The 26,349-nt window shown below is 39.0% G+C and overlaps 1 protein-coding gene across 2 annotated transcripts in view; it reads left to right on the top strand.

Moving 5' to 3' along the window:
- STAU2 (staufen double-stranded RNA binding protein 2) overlaps positions 1 to 26,349 on the top strand; it is a 174,897-nt gene that overhangs the window by 99,678 nt on the left and 48,870 nt on the right. Inside the window, exon 13 of one of the 2 annotated variants that reach the window (XM_063130850.1) lies at positions 3,773 to 3,886. The exons of the other annotated variant lie outside the window; for it this stretch is intronic. Within the exon in view, the coding sequence (XP_062986920.1) occupies positions 3,773 to 3,886 (114 nt within the window). The remainder of the gene's footprint in view (positions 1 to 3,772; positions 3,887 to 26,349) is intronic. 2 annotated transcript variants of the gene reach the window in all.

Genomic DNA, 26,349 nt, shown 5'->3' with positions numbered 1-26,349 from the left:
TCCTATGCTCAGCCTCTAAGGCCCTCGTCTGGGTGCCTCATCCAAGGGAGACTCAGAATATGGCAACAAGGCACAGGGCCTTCTCAGTGGTGGTCCACCAACTGTGAAAGGATCTCCTTGACAAGGCCTGCCTGTGCCTGGTATCAACATTGTTATCTTTTTGGCGCCAGGTTAAGACCTATCTCTTTTCTCAGGCATCTGGCAGCATGTCATGAGTTCTTAATTAGTCTTGGATTTGTCTTTTATGGCTGATTACTAAATGTTGATTTTAGATATATGTTGTCTTTGTGTACACTGTGTGTTTAATGTTTATGATTTAATCTTTGTAAACTGCCCAGAGAGCCTCAGCTATGGGGCAGTATATGTATATAATAATAATAATAATAATAATAATAATAATAATAATAATAATAATAATAATAATAATAATTTTAAAAGTTAAATAGGACTTCTGAAAAGATCACTAAATGACACAATTATGGGTGTGAGGAATTACTGTGTTGTTTATTAGTGATGTTCAGAACACTGACAAACTGCCTTTGAACAACAATTGGAAGAATCATGAATATAGATGCTGCAAGAAGATTCATGTTTTCCCAGAAACAAAATATTGCAATTTGGGTACTGGGAAAATCTGATATCCCTGCAACAGAAACACTACCTTGAAGGAGGCCTCTGGATCCCATATCAGGTCTCTGAGTGGGAGCCAAAGAATTTCAAGTAGGAGAACAAGATTCATAGTTTCAAAGGCATATCTATTAGACATGTTCAGTATTAAATTGCAAAAGAAAAACCTGCATTTTCAGACCAATTGTCATTTTTTTAAATGTACCCCATAATAGCCATAAGCAGTCTGAAATGTGGTGGCAGGGTACAGCTGCTGCCTTCACCTTCACTATGCTTGCTGGAGCCACAGCAACAAATAAGTAACAATTGTGCATGGTAGTTTTTTCCCTTCATTTATGATGTTGCAGTGCATTAGTCAAAGTCATACAACTAACTTCATTTTATTATGTGGATAAAAATGACAGAAAAAGTTGAATGTTTAATAATGCAATAGAGAAAGCAGAATAAGTGAGACACAAAACAGTATAGGTAAATAATCTTTAACAAAAAATGAATATGAAAAAATATTTAGAGTAAAAAAGCCTCAGGAAATTTTGCACAATTTATAAATCCAGATGGGGAAATGATTTTCAGTGGATCACAAAACTCTATTCCTGCAGGTAACTGGAAAAACAGAGAAAATTAAATTATACGCAAAAGCCATTGAAGTGAACTAAAATCTAGAGTCACAGCTGCATCATACTGTACACAGCTGAGTGCCTGAAACAATTTTTTGTGATAACAGTAGAATTTCTGTTTAGATTTGGAAGTCAAATGCCTTCAGATCTAAGTTGATTACTCAGAGTTAAGCCACTGTGTACGCGAAGCGTCTCCTTTTGGTTTCTAAGTTGAGTATTATGGTTTGGCTGGCGAAGAGCCACAAGCAATTTAGAAGGCCTACTTGGTGTGCGTGTGATGGGGGAGGATATGCGAAAGAGGCCAGAAAACATTATCAAGTGTTGAGTGAAATAAATATCTACACAACATTTAGACATGCAGGCTGCTCCACACATATACTGGAGATCCAACCTTGAGTCAGATAGACCAGCTTTCAGCATTATCGGTTAAATTAATGCTGCAGCTTACTCAAGCTTCTCAAATGAATTTTCTGCTAGTGGGGCAGAGCGGGGAGTGAAGTGCTTTGCCAGCAGGTCAGTTTTAAGAGGGCTGAAGGTAATGGTCATCAGCCATCAACCTCCACACCCCACTTGAAATTTATTTACTTATTAAAAACATTTGTATCCTGCCCAATATCACAAGGATCTCAGGGCAGCGTACAGATAAAATCATACAAACAATATAAAACAATAAATATACACAGCTAAAAACAAATTAAACCATAAATGAGCTAAAACCAATATAGAATTTAAAAACAGTAAAACCAATTTAAACTGTGTACAGGCTTGGTGAATTTAGCCATCAAAGGCTTTGTTAAAAAGCCATGACTTAACGTGGTGCCGAAATGAAACCAGTGTCAGCACCAGTTGGGCCTCCAAGGGGGGGGGGGACATTCCACAGCCAGGGTGCCACAACAGAGAAAGCCCTCTCCCACATCCCTCCATAGCATATGTCTCGCATTGGTGGTATGCAAAGGAGGGCTCCTCCAGCAGATCTGAAGTCTCGGGCAGGCATTGAGGTCCCAAGCCATTTAGGTCTTTAAACGTCATTACCAACACCTTGAATTCCGATTGGAAGCATATAGGCAATCAGTGCAATTCCTTTAAGACTGGTGTTATATGGTCTCTGTGAGATGTACCGGTCTAGCCGCTGCTGATCAGTCTAGCTGCTGCATTTTGCCCTAGCTGCAATTTCTGAGTTGTCTTCAAGGGCAGCCCTACGTAGAGTGCATTGCAGCAGTTGGGAAGTTACCAGTGTGTGCACTACTGTGGCTAGGATATCCCTGTCCAAGAAAAGCTGTAGCTGGAAGATCAGCTGAAGCTGACCCCAAGTACTCTGGCCCACGGAGTCCACCTGGGCCTCCAAGGATGGATTTAGGAGTACTCCCAAACTATGCACCTGCTCCTTCAGAAGGAGTGCAACCCCATCCAGAACAGGTTGCTTACCCAATTCCCAGACTCGGGGATCACCAATCCACAGAGCTTCTGTCTTATCAGGATTCAACTTCGGTTTATTAGCCCTCATCCAGCCCATTACAGCCTCCAGGCACTGGTCCAGCACTTTCATAGCCCCAGCTGACTCCAATGACAAGAAGAAATAGAGCTGAGTATCATCAGCATACTGATGATACTCGACCCTTCACCCAGCAGCTTCATATAGATGTTGAACATTATGGGGGATAGGATAGAACCCTGTGGCACCCCACAGCTTAATAGCCAAGGGGTGGAACAGGAATCCCCCAATACCACTCTCTGGAATCGGCCCTGCAAGTAGGAGCGGAACCACTGTGACACAGTGCCTCCTACTCACATCTTGCAGAGCTGATCTAGCAAGACACTATGATCAATGGTATCAAAAGGTGCTGAGAGATCCAGGAAATTCAACAGGGTAGCACTCCCCGTCTTTCACCTGGAGTAGGTCGTCAGTCAGAGCTGCCAAGGCTCTTTCAGTGCCATGCCCTGGCCTATAACTAGACTGAAATGGGACCAGATAATCAGTTTCCACCAAGAACATCTGAAGCTGGGCTCATACACCTTGCCTCAAAAGGGGATATTTGCAGTAGGGTGGTAGTTCTCCCATACCTCTGGGTCCAGGCAGGTTCTCTTCAGGAGAGGGTGCACTACAGCCTCTTTCAAGGCAGCAGGCACCATTTCCTGATCCATTGGGAAAAATAGCTGCCAACCAAAGTACTATTTCCAAATACCATGATCACAGAAGGCATTTGGTGGTTTGTCTGGCAATGCCCTGGGGAGACATTACAGATTTTCCCCACGACTAGATCAGCTAGCATTGCTGTTTTTTCTCCTTACCTTTTAGCATGTAGTTATTTGATTTGCTTGGCTCCTTCTCCCTCCCTGAGTTAGAGCCCTAGTCAGGATATTCTATTATACTTTTCATTCCCCAGCCCTTTTATTTATCCTCTTGTACCACAGGTGGGAACAAGCATTCAGCATCCTGATGTGCGTTGAGACTCTTTGCATCAGCTTTTGGAATTAATTTGTTGAGTAGCTTCAACCTTAACAAGATGGTGTATCATGTTCTGTTATAGGTACACTACAGTGACAGACAAAATGACAAAGAATGCACGACCTATTTGACACTGTCTCCTGTGCAGATGACTTTCCATGGTACTGGAACCTCTACTGAAGCCAGCCATGACCAGGTATAAATAGACAACTGAACACTTCTTCCTTTTGGTCTGGTAACCAATGCAAGCTCTGCCTAAGATAGCATTTAGGCATCTCAAACTGTTCTTTTAGGTATTTCATTCCTGGAATGTATGCCTTGGTTTTCATTAAAAATATAATTAATTCAAAATAATAATATAATGCCTTATTCAGAGATGAGGCAATTGAATTAGGATTCATGATGAAAAGACAAAACTAATTTTCTTTCATTTGTTGTAGAAGCTTGAGTATTCTCCTTGTACTTTTTTCACTAAAAATATGAGATATATAACCTAATACTTTAAAAGAGAGATGAATAATTTTTGGCCCTTATAACACTTACAAATGGCCCATGGACTCTTGAAATATATTCCTTGAAAACTGAATGTCTTATTTACAAAATATACTAGGTCAGGTGTTCAGATGCTATTTTCCACCCATCCCCCATCTCTAAGTGCAGTGAGATCAGGATCCATCCCCTGTGGTTTGTCCCCAACATCTGCTAATTATATATACTTCCTCCAACATGGAAGTTCCATTTTTAGCTGTCATGGAAAGCAGCTGTTGATAGACATGTCTCCCATTAATATATCTAATAGTTTTGAACACCATTTAAACTCGTGATCACCTCCACATCCTGTTGTAATGAATTCCATAAGTTGTTTATTATTTGTTGCCGCATTGTCAGCCCTGAATCTACTGCCAATTTCCCATTAGTTTTAATATTATGAAAATAATTCTTCCTACAATTGCTACTTCATTAATAAGTCTTTCATGTCTCTGCTTAGTCTCTTATTTTTTATTTTTTAACTTAAAGAATAATCAATATTACAAAAAATCAATAATCTAACAAAATATAATTCAAAAGCATCCACATATTATAAGAAACAGATGGTCTAAAATAATCCAAAAGCGCATGAGCAAGCAATAATGAATGTACTATGAACCAAATGAAAGTGATTCCAAACATACCGTATTTCTTCGATTGTAAGAGGCACACTAATTTCAGTACCATCAACAGAAAAAAAAACCTAAGACACACCCGCGATTCTAAGACGCACCCCAACTTTAGAGATGTTTATACGGGGGAAAAAAGTACGTCTTAGAATCGAAGAAATAGGGTAATCCAAGAAAAGAAAAAAGAAAGAAAGAAAAGAAAAACAAACACATAAACAAAACAAATCCCAGGGCGATTAATTATCTTTAATAAACACCTAAGGTCTACAGTTATATTACAAGAAATCTAAGTCAGTATAAGAAACATAAATATAAACGTATAAATTAGGGGAAGAAGGAAAAAAAAATTAAAATCCTTAAAAGCTAAGGGTCTACTGTAACCAAATGAATATGCAGTGGAAGTGAAGAATAGATTTAAGGGACTAGATTTAGTAGATAGGGTCCCGGAAGAACTATGGACAGAAGTTTGCAACATTGTCCAAGAGGTGGAAACAAAAAATGTCCCAAATAAAAAGAAAACCAAGAAGGCAAGATGGCTTTCTGCTGAGACACTGGAAGTAGCCCAAGAAAGAAGGAAAGCAAAAGGCAACAGTGATAGGGGGAGATATGCCCGATTAAATGCAAAATTCCAGAGGTTAGCCAGAAGAGATAAGGAATTATTTTTAAACAAGCAATGTGTGGAAGTGGAAGAAGACAATAGAATAGGAAGGACAAGAGACCTCTTCCAGAAAATTAGAAACATCGGAGGTAAATTCCAGGCAAAAATGGGTATGATCAAAAACAAAGATGGCAAGGACCTAACAGAAACAGAAGAGATCAAGAAAAGGTGGCAAGAATATACGGAAGATCTGTATAGGAAGGATAATAATATTGGGGATAGCTCAGACGGTGTGGTCAGTGAGCTAGAGCCAGACATCCTGAAGAGTGAGGTTGAATGGGCCTTAAGAAGCATTGCTAATAACAAGGCAGCAGGAGACGATGGTATCCCAGTTGAACTGTTTAAAATATTGCAAGATGATGCTGTCAAGGTGATGCATGCCATATGCCAGCAAATTTGGAAAACACAAGAATGGCTATCAGACTGGAAAAAATCAACTTATATCCCCATACCAAAAAGGGAAACACTAAAGAATGTTCCAACTATCGTACAGTGGCACTTATTTCACATGCCAGCAAGGTAATGCTCAAGATCCTGCAAGGTAGACTCCAGCAATTCATGGAGCGAGAATTGCCAGATGTACAAGCTGGGTTTAGAAAAGGCAGAGGACCGGAGACCAAATTGCCAAAATCCGCTGGATAATGGAGAAAGCCAGGGAGTTCCAGAAAAACATCTATTTCTGTTTTAGTGACTATTCTAAAGCCTTTGACTGTGTGGATCATAACAAACTGTGGCAAGTTCTTGGTGGTATGGGGATACCAAGTCATCTTGTCTGCCTCCTGAGGAATCTGTATAACGAACAAGTAGCAACGGTAAGAACAGACCACGGAACAACGGACTGGTTTAAGATTGGGAAAGGAGTACGGCAGGGTTGTATACTCTCACGTTATCTATTCAACTTGTATGCAGAACACATCATGCTACATGCTGGGCTTGACGAATCCAAGGCTGGAGTTAAAATTGCAGGAAGAAACATTAACAATCTCAGATATGCAGATGACACCACTTTGATGGCTGAAAGCGAGGAGGAGCTGAGGAGCCTTGTGACAAAGGTGAAAGAAGAAAGTGCAAAAGCCGGGTTGCAGTTAAACCTCAAAAAAACCAAGATTATGGCAACCAGCTTGATTGATAACTGGCAAATAGAGGGAGAAAACGTGGAGGCAGTGACAGACTTTGTATTTCTGGGCGCAAAGATGACTGCAGACGCTGACTGCAGACAGGAAATCAGAAGACGTTTCCTTCTTGGGAGGAGAGCAATGACAAATCTTGATAAAATAGTTAAGAGCAGAGACACCACACTGACAACAAAGGTCCACATAGTTAAAGCAATGGTATTCCCCGTTTCTATTCGCAACCTATGGCTGCGAGAGCTGGAACATAAGGAAAGCTGAGCGAAGGAAGATAGATGCTTTTGAACTGTGGTGTTGGAGGAAAATGCTGAGAGTGCCTTGGACTGCAAGAAGATCAATCGAGTCCATACTCCAGGAAATAAAGCCAGACTGCTCACTTGAGGGAATGGTATTAAAGGCAAAACTGAAGTACTTTGGCCACATAATGAGAAGACAGGATACCCTGGAGAAGAGGCTGATGCTAGGGAAAGTGGAAGGCAAAAGGAAGAGGGGCCGACCAAGGGCAAGATGGTTGGATGATATTCTGGAGGTGACAGACTTGACCTTGGGGGAGCTGGGGGTATCAACGGCCGACAGAAAGCTCTGGCGTGGGCTGGTCCATGAAGTCACGAAGAGTCGGAAACGACTGAACGAATAAACAACAAAAACTTATTTCAAAGAAATAAAAAAATCTAGTTTCCATGTAATACCTTCTAGATTTGCAAAGTCCTTCCCTTCCTTCTTCATCATATGTGTTTGTTTTCTCATTTGCTGTATACTCTACTCCCTGTTTAGCCACACTTTGAGTCTTCCATTGTTTTCCATTTTCTAGCTATTGCTATTCTGACACCAGTTGATCTTTTTTTCTGAATGAAAACCCAAACCGCTTTAACCTTTCCTCAAAGGAAAGATGCTTCAATGCCTAGTCATTTTGGTTGTTCTTTTCTAGCTCTATAATTTCCTTTTTGATAGACAAGAACTATACACAGTATTTTAAATGTAGCTCCTGCAGTGAAATTTTATATGAATGCATTATGATTCTTGATGTTTTATTTTCAAGTTTCTTTCATGTTCATTCCTAATACTTAATTTGCCTTTTTAGTTAAGAGTTCATTTTCACATCTCACGATATGTAAAGTATCTAAAGTGATGTATATTTACATTTTAGCTCTTTTATTAAAAAAATAATTGTACAGTTTCTTATATTTTCCCATGTTCAAAATGATAACTGCATCATATTGAACATGGCTTTAATGATACTAAAATAAATACAGCAAATGTTTCAGACATATTTAACTCACTTGAAGATTTCTCAGTTACACTTTTGACTGACAGATTGTAAACTGAAACTTTGACAAATCTCACCTTTCACCATGCAAAATTTGCCCTTCAATCATTGTGTTTCTGTTAAGATTGTCATCTACTGAAGTTTTACATATGCCAATTAGATTATGTTCTGTTATTTCTGATTGGATTGTCTGCCATGTTCTTGGTACTCTTATATAAAAATCACAATACACCAATCATCTCCTTATTCTTTGTCTTCTGTTTCATATTAAGTCACTTTCTCTGTTGCTTCATGTATAGGAAATATATGACAGAGCATTTGCTTTTTCCTGGCAACAGCTGGAGTTGTCTCTGACACACAGCATATAAAAAATACCAGTTTGCATAGAATTTAATATTTCTTCCATGCAAGTAAGTTATTAATTACATCCCAAATGTAAACCAAGGGGTAGCTAGACTACGAAGCAGATAGAGCTCCAACCACTCTGTGTCTCTTTCCTGCCTCATCTTATTGTCTAAGTAAGCACAATGCACAACTAACACATTCAGTGCTCCACCCCGCTTGCCAATAGCACTGATGAGGGCAGGGATAAGGAGCCATTTTTCTCCCTCCCTCAAAATACTAGAACCCAGAGTCATTCCATGAAGCCGATTGGTGGGAGATTGAGGACAAATAAGAGTAAGTACTTCTTCACACAGTGCATAGCTAAATTATGGAATTCACTACCACAAGATGTAGTGACGGCCACCAATTTGGATGGCTTTAAAAGAGGGTTGTATCAATTCCTGGAGGCAAAGGCTATCAGTGGCTACTAGCCCTGATGGTTGTGTGCTACCTCCAGGATCTGAGGCACTAAGCCTGTGTGCACCAGTTGCTGGGGAACATAGGTGGGAGGGTGCTGTTGCACCATGTCCTGCTTTCTTGGTCCCTGGTCGACAGCTGGTTGGTCACTGTGTGAACAGAGTGCTAGACTAGATGGACCCTCGGTCTGACCCAGCATCAGGGCACTTCTTATGTTCTTATGAAATGCAGAGCATGATGACTACATATCACATGTTACTTAGATGTTACAAGGAAGAGGGGCAAGAGATAATGAATGGCAACAGCTCTATGTCTCTCATAACATCAGGTTAAGCCCAAAGAGTGTCACCTTTGTGGGTCTTTGCTTGAAGATTTTTAAATAATCATAGTGGCCCTGTTTATTACCAAATGTTCGTATAGTTTATATTATTCAAATGGGCAAAGAATGCTTAGTTCTGTTTTATACCTGCATGTTGTTGCTTTGCACTGAAGACCATGAAAGGTGTATCACAATGAAGAAACAAATAAAATTGGCCACTAAGATCAGTAGTTCCTCCTTTTTCTAAAAAAATCCAAAGCATTGTCTGAGGACTATTTTCTAAAACCATTTTGTCAGTAGGCTTCCTAACAAGGCTGGACCAGCCCAGAGCTTTCACTGATTAAGCTCCATCTCCAGTGTGCAACACCCCACTAGGTTTAACCTCCACATTTCTACTCTTCATGATTTTTCACAATGGATGAGAGAATTCTGCTTAAAAGAAAATAGTTTAGCTGCAAATGAAGAGAACAATCCTAGGTCATTGTGGTTTGGAGAAGCCATCTTGTTCTGTCCTTGGATCAGGTCTGCTTAATGCTTGATAGTTTCCTAATGTACTTGTAGAAACTATATCCGTGTATTACGTAATTATTTGCTAGCAATGCAATCTTGGTTGACTCTCTGCCATTCCAGTGGAGCTGAAGATGAGATATGAGTATTTGTGACGAATGCTTAACATCTGCAAAACTAATTTTAAGACATTATTTGTAATACCAGTTGTTTTAGAAGGGCTTTGTAAGGGAAACCTTCATGTAAGACAGTTTGATTGTCGTATTATTGTTGTCGTTTTGCTGAGTAATCATATGAAGAAGAGCTCCACTTTGGGAGTTCACAGGATGGGATGCAAGCACCTAGAATCATTGTGACTAGGTATATCAATATTGTTGCACATGAGCCTGCCCCCACACAACTCCTGAACCAGTGTGTGGCAAAGTTCTCCTGTGTAAGGGCTATTGCACCATGGGTTGGGATGGGCCAGAGTATTCTTCAGCCTTCTCACAAGGCACCTTAAACCTATGTGGTTTTTTGCCCCACAGAAGCCGCACAGACTGATACAAATCTGTTCTAGGCAAATGTCATAAGAGTTGGTAATATAAGGCTCACTGGCAATAGATGCAATAGCGCAAAGGCAAGGAAGACTCAGCATGATGTGATAGTGCTGAAACACCTCTTTAAAAACAGGCACCAGTGATTCCAGTATAATTTGAGAAACGGTGTCAAGAATTACCTGAAGGACTCCATGCCTCCATACGTCCCTGACTAAATGTTAAAATCAGCTGAGGATGGCCCACTAAGCATGCCCCCCCCCCCGGCATGCTGAGACGATGCATGTGGCTACTTCTTGGATGTGGTGTTCCAGTTTTGGAATTCCCTCCCCAGAGAGGTTCATTTGGTCCTATCTTTACTTTTGTTGAGATGCCACGCAAAGACTTTAAAAAAAATTCTACAAGGCTTTTAAAGTAGATTTTGAGATTGTTCCACCCCTCTCTTTGCTGGTAGATGCTGTGTGTTTGTTTAACATGATTTTTAAAATTGTATTTATATGTGTTTTAATTTCTATGCCACTCTGTGGAATGGAAAGGTGGGGGAATACAAAACGAAATCTTTTATAATAAAAAGGGAATGTATCTCTTTGTCATCCATCAGTCAGCATCATAATGCTAAGCCCATATAACCTATCTAGACCCCTGAAACTTGGCATTCATACTAAGGAGACCCTTTGTTTATTTATTTATTACATTTTTATATACTGTATAAAAATTTTATAATACTGTATACCAATAGCCAAAGCTCTCTGGGCGGTTCACAAAAATTAAAATCATAATAAAACAACCAACAGGTTAAAAGCACAAATACAAAATACGGTATAAAAAGCACAACCAGGATAAAACCACGCAGCAAAATTGATATAAGATTAAAATACAGAGTTAGAACAGTAAAATTTAAATTTAAGTTAAAATTAAGTGTTAAAATACTGAGAAAATAAAAAGGTCTTCAGCTAGCAACGAAAGGAGTACAGTGTAGGCGCCAGGCGGACCTCTCTGGGGAGCTCATTCCACAACCGGGGTGCCACAGCGGAGAAAGCCCTCCTCCTAGTAGCCACCTGCCTCAAAATACCCTTGAGGTGTGCACCTTATGGGTATTTTGTTTTAAAATGCATTCATTAATTTTAATTAAATGTGTTTGTGGTTGACCTTTGTAGTAACATCTTCAGTCACTATGGATGGACTTCCTTAACTTGCACATAGCTTTGCAGACCATACAGTTTGAAAGCAAGGGAGATTAGTAGGCCAAGGGACAGAGTTATACACCCACCCTTTCCTCCACTGCCATTCCTCTCAGGGGAATGGAATGGATATACCCCTCCTTCAGGGGGCTCTCTGGGGATGGAACGTGACAGGGATCATGTCTAAGCATGCCACGAACTCTGACAGCTGTATTAGTTTGCTTAAAGGCTCCGCTGTATCAAAGTGGATATTCAAACAGAGTCCAAGGACAGCACCATTCTAAATGCTCCAATAACCCCCCCCCCAGATGAATAAATTAGAGTGCAATCCTATGCATGGTTGGCTGTAGAATGCTGGGAGTTGTAGGACTTTTTAATATATAAACATGCATAGGATTGCATACTTAGTGATTGCCCCTTTCCCGCAGTAGCATACCCAGAACTTCTTCAGATACATCTGTTTCTTTTAATCTTCTCTTGGGGAAAACTTGGTAATTAAAAGAGAGAGAGAGAGAGAGAGAGAGAGAGAGAGAGAGAGAGAGAATATCCTTCCTTCCCCATGTGCTTTTTGCATTTATTTTCTCTACCATTAAAACTCACCCCTTCCTATGGAGAATATTCCCTTATGACCAGCACCCTCTTCTCAAATACATGCACACTGCCACACTCAGGAGATGAACTGACCCATCCCTTCAGTTTCCTAACAAATACTATTCTATTTTACATGGGTGGTCCACTTTGGTCAGAGCTGAAATATTTTCAGTGATACGAAGTATCAATTTTACTTTCACTGTGTTTGCAGTGTACTGCTTACAGCAAGTGTTCACATACCAGATTTCAACTGTGTTTCTATCAGATCTGATCTCTGTGAGTTTGACCCAGTTTTTCTCTTGCTCAGTGACGTTGCTCAATATTAGTACTAATTATATAAATAGTATATAAATCCGTTCCACCCACAGAAACATTTGCAGCATTTCCTTAATAATTTTGCATTCACAACAATAGTTTGTGTGTTTGCCACATAATGAACTATTATTATATTGCCAAGAGCCTATTTGTCATTCAGTTTTGGCCCACATCTTGGGCTTATCTTTTACAAACAAGATTGCATAACTCATGGATTATACATTCATTTGGCCTTTACTAGATCCATTTCGCATGATATAGAAAATTCAGAGATAATTTTTTTGTAATACATTTGCTAAAAACAAATCTTATAATCTATAAAGGAACATGTTAGTTTAAAGCTTATTACTAGAGGCCTACCAGACCAATTTTGCTTATTTTTTTAATTGAAGCTTGAGCAGGGTAGATGTGCATAATTTTTTAAAACTTCACAAAAGTTAAAAGTGCGAGTTTTTATAGCAAACAGCATGTTTATTTGCTCCATGCCAAACAGTCTCCTATTGCTCTCTGGTTCAGTGCTGGTTTGTTCCCTCCATGCCAAATAGCGCCTGATCTGACAATGTTAAATTAACTTTTTAAAATGATGCGCCAAACAGCATCTCATCTAACCTTACTTGTTTTCGACCTCAAACCTAAAGAAATGCTCAATGACCTTTTTAAAAAGAACATTTTTGGTTCCCCCCCACCCACACTTTTGAAAGTTTATTCGTGTACCAGACAGGTTTTGCTCACTTTTGTTTTGTTTTCATCTTTGAAAACAAACAAAAAATTATTTAATCGGTCTGGTACACAAACCAGCACTGTGTATCAGACTAAGTCAATCCCCCCCCCCAGACTACTAGCCTCATGGTGGCGGGTTTACACTAGTTTAGTAGTCCATCTAGCTCAGGCCATAACTAACACACACACACACACACACACACACACACACACACACACACACACACAGCAGTTTGTTTATCTTGTCAGTTACTTTCTTCCACCTTTCCTTTCCTGGTGTCCTTTTTCTTTCTGTGCACATTGAAGCTAATCAGGGAACTCACCCCAAGGTAGTTTTATTGTTTGTATGTGCTCAATGATAGCCTTCATTTAGTGGCTGTTTTCTAACAAGAGAAATGCCATACCTCAAGTCTATGTCTCTTCTGATGTAAAAACTTTTGCCAAAACTGGAATGGAAATGGATCATCATTATTAAGTCCTTATTTTGGAAGTGCATAGCTCCAACGTGTTCCTTATTTCTCATATTTTGATCTGGCTACCCTTTTTTCAGTAGAAAATCTTTTAAGCTGCCATCTGATTGAGACCAGTATATGTAGCTCGAGAATTAATTGGACTAACTATGAAACTTTTGCTGTTCCTCTGGTTAAAACTGCAGTACAGAGAAGAGTTTGCTGCACATGAAGCTCTCTCATAGAGCTAGCTCTCATGAACAAAATGTGTCCCTTCTTCTCTGAACACGGTTTTATATATAGAAAAATGTGATCAAATCCAATGACTAGCTAATCACTTACTTTAGGTAATACCTAAAGGTTAAGTTATAACAAGTAAATGGAAACAACTTCCATTTCTTTTCACTGTAGAGTGATTTCAGATGTTGCAAACAGGGAAGCTGCAGACATTTCTTACTTCAATTTGTGACTTCATTTAGTTCCACTTTAAAAAGAAAAAAGAAAACTACCTACAGAATAGTTACATACATCATATTACTCCTGTCATTTTTATTGTCCTGCTTGGATAATATCACTTACAAATTCACTTGTGGGAACTTTTTTAAAATTCGCATTTGTTACCTTTGCTAAAGTTAACCCCAAGTACACAAGATAATATAATCATGATCACCCAGTATCAAACAATTAGCATTGTGGGTTAGCAGAGAAATCCGCAATGGATTTAAATGAATTTGGATTTCTATGAATCCACCCAACAGATTCTGCAGGAGACTGCCAGTTTCTGAGTTGCACAGACTCAGAGAACAGATTTTTTTTTAAAAAAAAAACTTGGGGGGATTTGCACTAATAAACATTTGCATAAGTGCACATTTGCGCACTGCACGTTTGCAAACAGGAATTAAATTGGCGTACATCACCCAAAAAATCTGATCCTGTCAATGAGCAGAGGGTGGAACAAAAGACGCCTGACAATCTGTGAACCCGCTAGCTGCAACAAAGAGAGAGAAAGAGAGAGAGATTCCTTTATTTGCATCAGCCACGGGCCTTAGCAGTGTACAAAATGCAGTGTACAAAAACTAAAAGCGAGATTATACTTGACTAAAGTTACCCAGGTTGCATTCTAAAAAAATTACATTAAATACAACTGCCAAGATTAATATACAGTCCTTTACACATAAAATAAAAATAAGTAAATAAAACAAATAAACCCCTGTTCAATCAAGGGACTGTGAGAAATTAAGACTCTGATAGAACGGTAGATCTTATTTTGATAGCACCTGCTAAAAAAATTGCAGTTTTTGCTGTCACCTGCTTATTTTGGTCTGCAAGAAGAAAAGATGTAGAAGTAATAACTGACCGCCCCAGAATAGATCACAGTAGTGGGCAACAAAGGTAAGAGGAGCTTCTCTGAACAATACCAGTGAGGAAAGCTAAAGGGAGTTCTGTTTTAATTTAAACAAATGCTTAACATTTTTATTACTTGTATTTTGGGGGCTTTGCCAGTGCCCCTCTGTTTTGATTGTTCAATGTTTTACAAATATGCTTTCTTGTGTTTATATTGTAATGCCCATTGGCTGCAAACAATAACATTTGAATGAATGAACGGATTTAAGAAAATCCATACATCCCTATCCGTACATCCCAATTTCACCTCACCATCAGTATACATATGGAATAGTCCAAAGTTCAAGGCTTAAATCCAACATCATGTGAGCTGGCTTCCTCTTGCTCTCCCCCACCCACATGCTTAAGAGGGTCCCCCAACCTTCCGGAGCAGATTTGGTGGGTGCAGGGGGGAGGGGAAAACATTCTGCCAGCAGTTTCTGATCAGGGTTGGCTATAACCCCATGGTTTTGCCACTCTTTAACCACCATATTCATAATCCTGACAACGGGGTCTCGGAATAGTTCTGGCTCTGCTCTTCAGTTTTACGCAGATGCTGGTATGCCAGCAGGGATACTTACTATGAATCCCAGGTTCTGTTGTCAAAAGTTCACACCAGTGAAGCTGTCCTTGTGAAATAATGTGGGATTTCACAAAAATAGAAGGGCATAGGGATGAGTGATTCAGAACAGAAAAAAACTCTTCTGTGTCATTCTTTCTGTGTTATGTTGACATCGAGGAAGAACTGAGATTGCAAAGGGGGGAGGGGTAGCCAGAGCACAATTTGTTCCACTGTTACTAATACCTGACCAGTAGAGAAGTTGCTAGGAGATGGTTTATGCCAACATAATTTAGAGCATCATAATTTAGCCTGATGTTTAAAATTAAACTGGGGATAAAATGGTCTCACCACAGGAGAAGCAGGCAGGTGGCTTATAGCCATCTGCTCCCCATCCAGACCAGGCCCCTAAAGTTTTGTGCTAAACAAAGCTTCCTTAGAATCCAAGTCCTTGCTCCCAAATAACATCATATTACGAAGTGCAGTTACCATTCATTATACCACAGCCCATTATCTTCTTTATCTTTTGGTTTGGCTACCCAGCCCATGTCGGGAGCTACCACCACCACGACAATATTATTATTATTATTAATAATAATAACAATACTGATGGAGTGCTTGACATCTTTTCTATATACTAACAAATAACTTCTTCCAAGAGCATTCATCGTAGGCAGATAAGTGAGGGCAAAGAGGCAGGCCACAACTCACTACGCTTTTATGTGGGGTTGTGTTTTTGCTTTTTTCCTATTTCCAGGAGGTGAGAGTTAAAAATAGAATGTAAACTCTAGCAAAGCAAATATAAGTTGACAATAAAATAAGCCAAAAAGATAGAGAGAATTTGAAGAGCATATTGCTAAAAATTATAAAAGCAAGCCACTTTTCTTTAAATATGTCAGGTGCAAGAAAGCAGCTTGAGAAGGTTGTTTGATAAAGGAAGTTAGATAAAGGAATTGTTTGACAGAGGATAAAATACAGGGCAAATACTTATAACTTCTCCGTGAAAAAGTATTCAATCAGCTACCTCTTGGACTACACTGGTTAATATAATATAATTAATATAATGTAAGAGGCGACACAAAAGCTTTTTTTAAAAAGGTTTTAAATATTATGAATATCTAAAATCTACCACACTTCCTCATTGTACGATATGGAGTAATACCAAAATCTGAAGTTCCCAAAATGTGAAGCCTTCATCATATTCATCATAACTGATTTATTTATTTATTTATTTATTTATTACATTTCTGTACCGCCCAATAGCCGGAGCTCTCTGGACGGTTCACAAAAATTAAAACCATTCAAAGTATAAAACCATAGTATAAAACTGATTACTGATTACTGATTGTAATCCACCCATAGATGGTTAATTATTGGGCAGGTTAGAAATGCACTAAATAAATAAATTATCTTGTACAAAAAATGTGTCCAGTCCATTCATACAGGAAGAAATTTGACAACAAATCATCACTCCCTTATATTGTAGGAATTGTAGGAATTTCACTTTAAGCTACCAATTCTTTTATTTTATGTGGAATATATGAAAGCAGATGCTACAGACTTACTTTTAGAATTTTGTTTTCTGGGGTATTATGTCCTTTAAACTATTTCTTTAGAAATGTATATATTTTGTTCTCAAACCTTTGGTTTATCCCCCACCCCATACCCGCCCCAGTTTTATTTATGGCAGTGGGTTGGATCACACATGTAAACCAGCTGCTTTTTCTTTCCATGTAATTCTTCTTGTATGGAAACCATCTGTAGACATTTCTGCAATTGTGGCAGCTACAAAATTGCCACTGCAATTGTGGCTACAGTCTGTACACTCCAGCCCTGGTCATGTTTTCTCTATAATTTACAAACTTGTACACAGACGGGGGAAATAGTAGCCAATTTGCATTTGTGAATCAGCTTAGTGACTTAGTGTGCAGACCTGATGCGCAATCCTATGCGTGTTTAGACACTCCCAGCATTACCCAGCTAGCACTTAATGTGATTTTACTGCATTTTTTCCCATAACGGTTAGTTTTCCTTCTGGGAAAGAAACAGTCTGTCTTAAATATATACAAGTAAAAGGTGTATAGTTTGAAAAGCTTCACTGAAACAATCGTTTAGTAGATGAGGAAATGTTGCTGCCCTGTCTTGCACAGAATTAATTGCCTGAAGTCTTGGGGCTGGAGTTTTCCTGATCTCTTCACTCCAAACCTCTAGTACGGCTGACTCAAAGATGAGTCATAAGGACTGGAAATCAACTCTAGTGTTGAATGTTTAGACTACAGACAGGACAGATTTAATATAACAGATATAGTTAAGCAATCTAGGTTGGATCAGCTCTTAGGTGCTACTTCTGTGATACATAAAAGATTACTTGCATCACAAATGAAACACTGTTGTGGCCTTAGATCAAACATGCACATGCATTAAGACCATTCTTCCTGGAGACTCAGAAGCTGGACTTTCAAAGTACTTTCTGTATGTTTCATATTTGTGAGGATCAGTTGTTCTTATTCAGCAGGTCAGCGCCCTAAAGTTGTGGAAGGTCTGGTATCCAGCCCATTGTTGCCCTTTATAAAGCCAACTTAGGTAGTTTGTGTGATGTCAGCTCAAAGTCTCCTGCACATCATCATGGAGCAAATAGAAGGAAGTTTCCTAATTATTTAGGATCCTTGGGGGGAAATGAAGGCTACCCATTTCATCAAGGCCATCTGATGTTCTTTGTCTTTGGTTTTAAACTATCATAATTATAAAACCTAATTCTTGGCCTTTGGTATCTCTACCTATAAAGCAGAAAGTATGTGTGTGTCACGTATGTCCTGAAATGTTTAGCCACTTCATATATGGTACTGCCTTAATATTGTTCACCCAGACAGGTCTTTGTGAGCATGGGGGGGGGGGGAATCTAAAAACATGAATTTTGGAGGGTTTCAGTATTTTTTAAAACATTTAATAAAAACCTGGGTTTATGCCTACAACTCCCAGCATGCCTTGGGTGGAAGGCCAGTCTTGCTGACCTTTGGTGGCCATTGTGATTCCTAAAGTCAATCTCGAGTAGTCAACCCAATTCCAGATAAAAGGAAACAACCCACATAAATGGGTTGCATCCATTTGTGGTGCCTCCTCCCACCTGCCATGTGTGGTTTTAAAATCATAACTAGATACAACTGCATGTCTTTGAGAGGCCAAACTCTGGACATGCTCAAAGTCACCCTGTCCTGATATTGCTGTTTCCTTAGAAACTGAGGGAAGCACACGCACAACCTTCACTCTTAAGAGGGAGGGAGGAAAGGGAAGCACTCTGCACTTGCCCAGAAACAAGCTTGACGAAGGGGTAACAAGTGCCTGGCCCAGTCGCAGCCCTTCAGTACAGGCTCCTGATGGAGCACTTTGTAGTTGAGAAGTGCAGGCTGAGGCAGTCCCAGCAGGACTTGGCCGGAGTTGTGTGCATCCACTAAGAGCTGCTTAGCTCCCCTTCTCAGTGATGCTACTCCTTGACGCTCTGTCAAGGAGCTGCATCGGCAACGAGAAGAGGAAAGCACCTCTCCGAGGACATGGGCACCTGAGGGCTGCCAAAGGCATGCTGGGAGGTGTAGTAGTTCTCCTTCTAACTGACTTTCTCCAAGTGCCACTAACCTCACCCATCATTCCATTCTAGCCTCAGCTATCAGTCATTCCTCCATTCACTCTTCTGTTTCAGTAGCAAAGTAATTCTTGCATTTGTCTTGGAATGTTGTGGTTTAGTTAAAACAGAAAAAATGCAGCATAAAAAAACTCAAGTTAAAAGGCCTTGGAAAATATTTTTTTTAAAAAAACCACTTGGCACTTAAAACCATTAATGCAGTCACTAGACAAGCCTGCCTGGGAAAAAGAAATCCATAAGCAGGGTGCCACAACTTATGTCTACAACTCCCAGCATGCCTTGGGTGGGAGAGAAGATTTATCAGGCTGTGGCAGCCATCATGTGGAAGTAGCTTGCTATCCTGGGCCTGAAGGGATTGCACCTGGAGAGAGAAAAGAAACTAATTTGTTTTAAAGTTAACTCACAGGCCTAGGACCGGCCTACCTTGCAGGGTTGTCATGAGGGTAAGAGAGGAAAAAAGGAAATGAATTTAATTTGTTTAAAGGTTAACTCACAGGCCAAGCACCAGCCTGCTACTTTAAGATGATTACCTCACAGACATATATTGCAGGGGGCCCAAGCAACGCTGGGTAGAAACTTAAAATTTGGCACGCTTATAGGTCAGGCTGTACAATGTACCCAATTTACTAACTCAATCAAACTAAAAAAAACCCACCAACCTAAAGATGAATAAATTTTAGAGAAATTTATTATTAATCAAATAAATGTTATAAACATTATTCGCGGACCCAAGCAACGCCAGGCATATCAGCTAGTCACATATAAACAATTCTTGTAAAACACTTGTCCTGGACAGAGCCAAGAGATATGGAAAGTTCATAATAAGTAAATAAATAGGTATAAAAGGCAACGTGTGGGTGCTCTCTTGGGACTGAGCACTTGGGATTGAGCTCTGCTCCCCAATCAGTCAAGTCGAGTTGGCAGCATAGTTTTCAGGGTTTGCCATTGACCATTGGTGCTGCTGCTGGAGAGCAGGAGCATTCCAGGGTCTGGGAACGAAGATCTAACCACCTTTGGTACATGAATACCTTCACCAACTCACCTAGAACTGAGCTCTGCTTGCCGCATAACTCTGCCCCATTTGTTGCAACTCTTTAGCATGAAGGCATTTAGCAGATGATCGTCTACAAAAAGCACAGTCCTTTGGATGAATTTTTGGACTTATTCCTCATATTGAGGCAGTAGCTAAATCCTGTCGTTTTTTCCTGTATAATATTGCCAGGATTCGATCATTTTTGTCTGTCTCTTCTGCCAAGACTCTTGTTCATGCATTGGTTATTTCTCGGTTGGACTACTGCAACCTTCTTCTCACTGGCCTTCCTTCTTCTCACATCAGTCCATTGGTTTCTGTTCACCACTCTGCTGCTAAGATCATCTTCTTGGCTCGCCGCTCTAACCATGTTACTCCACTTCTGAAATCTCTTCATTGGCTTCCAATTCACTTCAGAATCCAATATAAACTTCTCCTGTTGACCTACAAAGCTTTTCACTGTCTAGCTCCTTCCTATCTTTCCTCTCTCATCTCACACTATTGCCCCGCTCGTGCTCTTCGCTCCTCTGATGCCATCTTTCTCGCCTGCCTAAGGGTCTCCACTTCCCTTGCTCGGCTTCGTCCATTCTCTTCGGCTGCCCCTTACGCCTGGAACGCTCTTCCAGAACATTTGAGAACTACAAGTTCAATCGCAGCTTTTAAAGCTCAGCTAAAAACTTTTCTTTTTCCTAAAGCTTTTAAAACTTGAATTGTTCTGACTTTTATACTGCCTGTTTGGTGCATTCTCTTACCCTCCTTATTGCTTTATTATGATTTTATTAGAATGTACGCCTATGCGGCAGGGTCTTGCTATTTATTGTTTTACTCTGTACAGCACCATGTACATTAATGGTGCTATATTAATAAATAAATAAATAAATAATAATAATAATAATAATAATAATAATAATAATAATAATAATAATAATAATTTGGTATGGTATGGTTTATTTAAAAAAAGTTTTTAAGGACATAAGAAGAGCCTTCCTGAATCAGATCAACATAAGAACTTAAGAAGAGCCATGCTGGATCAGACCAAGGGTCCATCTAGTCCAGCACTTTGTTCACATAGTGGCCAACCAGCTGTTGATCAGGGACCCACAAGCAGCACCCTCTGATGTTCCCCAGCAACTGGTGTATATAGTCTTGCAGTCTCTGATATTGGAGGTAGCAAATAGGCATCAAGACTAGTAGCCATTGATAGCCTTCTCCTCCAGGAATTTATCCATCCCCTTTTTAAAGCCATCCCAATTTGGCGCCCATCATCACATCTTGTGGACCAATGTAGTCTAGCTTTCTGTTTGCACAATGGCCAACCAGATGTCCATGGGAAGCCAAGAAAAATAACACGAACGCAACAGCTCATATCAGGGCATGATATATTTACATTTTTATTTGGTCTTTTTTTATCCCACAAGCCATTTGATTTCTTTAGGTTGTCAGCCTGCCGATGATAGAACTGTTACCATTTAGGGGGGGAAACTGTTGTAAGCTGCTCTGAGTCCACGGTGTGAGGTGGGATATAAATCAAACAAATATTTATCTCAAAAAAATCCACTATCAAATGTTAGCCTGTAATTCTGTACAAATAATATATATGTTACGGAATGTAAATATTTTAACAGAATAAATAATCCTTATAAATGTAATGAATCTGTAATTTATATGAATTTATAAGACAACCTTTTAATAAAAGGAAGTTCATACATAACTTCTGTGACCACAAGAAAAACATGGCTGGTAATATCTACTCTTGATATTGTCTGGAAATGAGAGACATTTGGATAATCCTGTCCCTAGCACCTAGGCAGAAGCCAAACTCTAAGCAGTAATTGATTTTTTAATAAATATTATTCTGTTCTATATGACTCTCTCAATTTTTGGAGATATGTCAGGTATGCAAAGTAGACATCTTAAACTAACAAATTAAGTAATTAATTCTCATGGATTTTAGTCCCTGACATTCTAAATATGCAGCTGATATCGGAAGAGTATTATTCTTCAGTAGTATACTAGATATATTAGCTTGGCCACTGGGTGAACAGAACGCTGGACGAGATGGACCTTTGGTCTGATCTAGCATGGTGCTTCTTATGTTCTTAACATGGCTTAGTCATCTTGGCCAAAGAGATTTTGCCAAGTCAAGTGCCCAGATTTCCTCCACATGGTAAGGAAGAAGCACTTTGGTCTATACTTCTGTATACAGCTACTCCTGCCACATTGGTGGTTGTTTTAGAGGATTCCTGGACAAATCTCCCAGAGCAGCAAGAGTGCAATGCTCTGTGGTAGATATGGAATGGGGTGCTGTAAAGCCTTTTGGATCCTGGATTTTTATTGCATCTTGGAGATAAAGTGCTATATACAGTATGCATTGATTGGGATAATTAAAAAATGGTGGCACTGTTTTGAAAGGGATTTGAGTGCTGCAGTATTGAAAACAGTTGTGCCGAGTTCAATATATGTCTGCTTGCATAAGTTCATACTAGGCTCGTAGCCTAGGATAATTCAAAATCAGGCTTGACCTTCCCCCCTATTTTCATCTTTTTCAACCATAAACATGCCTTTTAAAAACTCCTACAGCTCAGTTCATAAAATGTTCTGTCATAGCATGAAATAATTTATTAAAAGCAGTCTAAATTAAGTAAAAATATGAATTCCTCATAGGAGCACCTTATGTTCTGCAACTTTCAGGCCTAGATGGCAACAAGATTACACATCTTTAGGTTCTCCAGTGGTGCATTAACTAAACAAAAAAGACAACTTTACTTGTTTTGGGAGGCGTTATTAGACAAGGAATCTTTGAAGACCCCACACAAAAGATTCTCCTATGTTTAGACTTTATAATGTAAACAACTAATTTAATGCATCACTAATGATATACAATAGATGCCATCTTACAACATGACTGTGAGCATGAAACTGATGTAATCTGAGAGATATTTCAAAGTAATTAATTTGGGAATAGGAAAAGGACGTCTATTGTATAAACTTTCCTCTCCCCCTTGTTGTGTGTGTGGGTGTCTGTGGGTGTTTCCAACACAGTCACAAACTGTAATAATTATACATTGGCTAAATAAAGTTAACAAGCCATCATAGCAACTGGTTTCTAAAATATAAAGTGGAGAGAAAACATTCACAGTGCAATTGTTGAGGATTTTTTTTAAAAAATCTACCCCTCATTTGAGTTGTTATTATGAAATGAAGACCGCTTTGTTTTGTTCACATTGCTTTCTGACTAGTATAACAGTAAAACATCTTTTTAACTAATATCTCTGTGATTGTCGCAGAGATGCTGGTCAGCCTTTTGATGTATTTATCACGATTGCTTGTTTTGTATTAAAAGCTTTTAGAACTTCTGAAAGCATCCTTTGCTTTGTTTTTGGGAACTTTCCTGTGTACTTAAATTTGTGTATTATATTTCTCATTCTCTTGTATATTTCCTTCCCTTGCTATGTTTCTAATATACTCTTAAATTCAGTTATCTCTCTGCATTTTCAGAAATATGGACTTGGGCAACCCTGATTTTACTCATTATTTATTTCCACTTTTTAAAAATAATAATAATAATAATTACCAAACTATTTTGGAAATATTTTCAAGAAACTCCTTGACTCATGTAGGCTACAATTCCTGGGGTTGGCTGAATGGAAAGGTTGCTTGGCTCACATTCCACTCAGCCTACTCCCCTTTCCCACCCCACAGCATGTTTTGAGGCTTCTTGGATTCCACTCAGCATACTGGCTGTATTCCCTCTACTTGTGCTTGGGCAATGCCATCAATTGAGAAATCCTTAAACTATCCATACACAAGTTCCCATGGTTTTGAGAAGACTTGGGCCTTTTTCCTTTCTAAAATACCACCTCCAATATTTTCCTTCATACATTCAGGAGAATCTCCTCTCCTTCCTCCAACTGTAGGATCCCACACCTGCTGTTTTCCTTTGCCCATCTTGGCACTTCCCCACATCTGCATACAGCATGCACACTTCTAGAGGGAAATGCTTCTGCAGTTGTATGGAATTAATCTTTTAGAGATACTCTACAATCATCAGGGATAGACACTTTTAAGTAAATAAAGCTGAAATAAAGTCAGAGCCTGAAAGTCTGATTTGTCTCCAATTTGCTAAATACTGCAAATGTTATAGGTGTTCTATAAAGGCTTCTGAATCCTACGGACGCTAGACTAAGAAGATTTAGTATACTGTTAGTAATGGAACTTTTTGGAGAAAATTGATTACATTTGCTTGCTAAGAAAAGTTTCCAAGTATGTTCTATAGACAAACTACATCAACACATTGAAGTTGCTAAAGGAGATGTTAAGTCAATATGCATTTACTGAATATAGAGACTGCATGTGCGTATGCGTCACTGTGTGTGTGTGTATTTTCAATGAATGCAGTCAGCTCTAAAGAAATCGGTTTTTAGAAATTCATTTAGTTTTTTGTCATATTGCTATTTTTATTGTTTTTATCATGAATGGTGTTAAATATATCTTCTTACTATCCTTTGTCTGAGGGGTGGTTACATTTAGTTTTGAGAGTTAGGCTAATGCCCTTTTTGTTTGTTTTTGGCACTACAAAGTAGCATTTGTAAGAGTTAAATAGCTTTACAGCCTAAAAGCTAAAGTTTAGGGATTGTGGAAACATACCACCCACATAATTATTAAGCCAAGGCATGCCCAAGCCTTTTGCCCACACATGCAGCCCTTGTGCTCCTCCCTTTGTGGTGCACAGAAATCAAAACAAAAAAATCAAATTGACCATAGTTTTCCACTTTGTCCGAAAACAGAAATTATAGTTACTAGTTTTAGAACAAGCTAGGATACTAAGCCATGATTTAAAGTTGGTTTAATATCATGGCTTATTCTGAAGCTGGTAACCATATTTTTCCAGTTTGGATGAAACAGGAAACTGGTTAATTAATGATTTCCTTGTATAACAGTTTATTCTGGTATATGTGTTGTGGGTCACAGGAATGCACTTTTCTGAAGGAATAGCCTATAGTTTCTGTTGTTTGTTGTACCTCTCCCATGTGACTTCATAAAAAAGTATGGGTTCTGGGCATGAAAGTGCAAGTACTTCCAGTGAAATCAATTGATTTTTCTTGCCACTCTTACATTGTTAAGGAAATGCTGCTGAAACCCTCACCATTTCATAATGAAGAAATAAAAACTTCTGTCCCAGATAAACATATAGCAGGTATGTTACTGACTATTGTGTGGTACTCATAATAAGACTACTTTTTTATTTGTTACCTCCTAAGTGAACTCTTTATGTGCTAGTGTCCAGTCTTAGCATAGCATATTGCATTATTTCAAAAATGACAGGATATTTGTATTTGATGGAAATTTCTATTTGATCCTCTGTTCTGCTAATTCATGTTAAACTGAAGATGGCATATATAGTTCACTGATGATTAAGGATATTGGAGAAATTCGTAGCAGATTCAAATGAGTTCGGATTTCTGTGAATACATTCTGTGGATTCCACAGCAAACTGCCTTTTTCTGAGTCACACAGTGTCTGTGGACTTCTGGACCAGAATTTTACTTGGGGGGGCAGCGGGTTGGTGCAATTTCGTTTGTTTGCAATGTGCATTTGTGCTGATGTAAACAAACAAAGTTCTCATACAAAAAAAATCAAATTTTGTCAATGACTTGGTTCTCACTATTGCTGGTGCCATGTCTTAAATAACCGATGGGCTGTAATATGCTTCTGGAATGGCTTGTTAACCACGGCAATAAGCCACCCTGCCCAGGGTACACACATCATGATAATCCACAGCAACCACCCATTGTGGTTTGAATGGCCGCAACGCACCATGACTTATTTAAGCCACGGTGGGTGCTGGTGATTGTGCAAACTGGCTCAATGAGTGGATGTCAGAATGAAAGATTCCTGACAATCCATGAAACACAGAGGGAAGAGATTTTACATCCCTACTGATGATACAGATAGCATTGAAACAAGTCTTTGCACTGAGGTAACATGTCATAAGTTTTTAAACCAAGGATGACAGGAGCTACTGCTGCACTTTCATGTTGTCCAGCAGTGTGGAAGAAATTTTGACGTACAGCTAGAATGATCAAACCGAACTAACTTTTCTTTCTAGCACCGCTTGACATGACGCTCAGAGGCACTTGGAAATTATTAAACTCTACAATGTGTTTGGTGGATTTGGCTTCCTCTGGAAGGTTGTTTATGAAGCTATAATATAAAAGGGCTTATGATCTGAAAACACTACAGCAAAATTTGAGACCCTTCATTGATTTGTTTTTAATTACTTCTTAAATGTTATTTGCAAATTATAACAATTCAAATATAAGAAGTAATTTTTCCTAAAGAGAGAAGCTAGTCTTATCCATATTTTTCAAATATTTGCCCACCATAAAGTAGTTTCATTCTTTATCTTTTTTGCAAGT

This window comes from Elgaria multicarinata, chromosome 7, assembly GCF_023053635.1.
Source record: "Elgaria multicarinata webbii isolate HBS135686 ecotype San Diego chromosome 7, rElgMul1.1.pri, whole genome shotgun sequence".
NCBI lineage: Eukaryota > Metazoa > Chordata > Lepidosauria > Squamata > Anguidae > Elgaria > Elgaria multicarinata.
The sequence above is the reverse complement of the archived record's forward strand: the minus strand, read 5'-3'. Positions and strand labels throughout refer to the sequence as shown.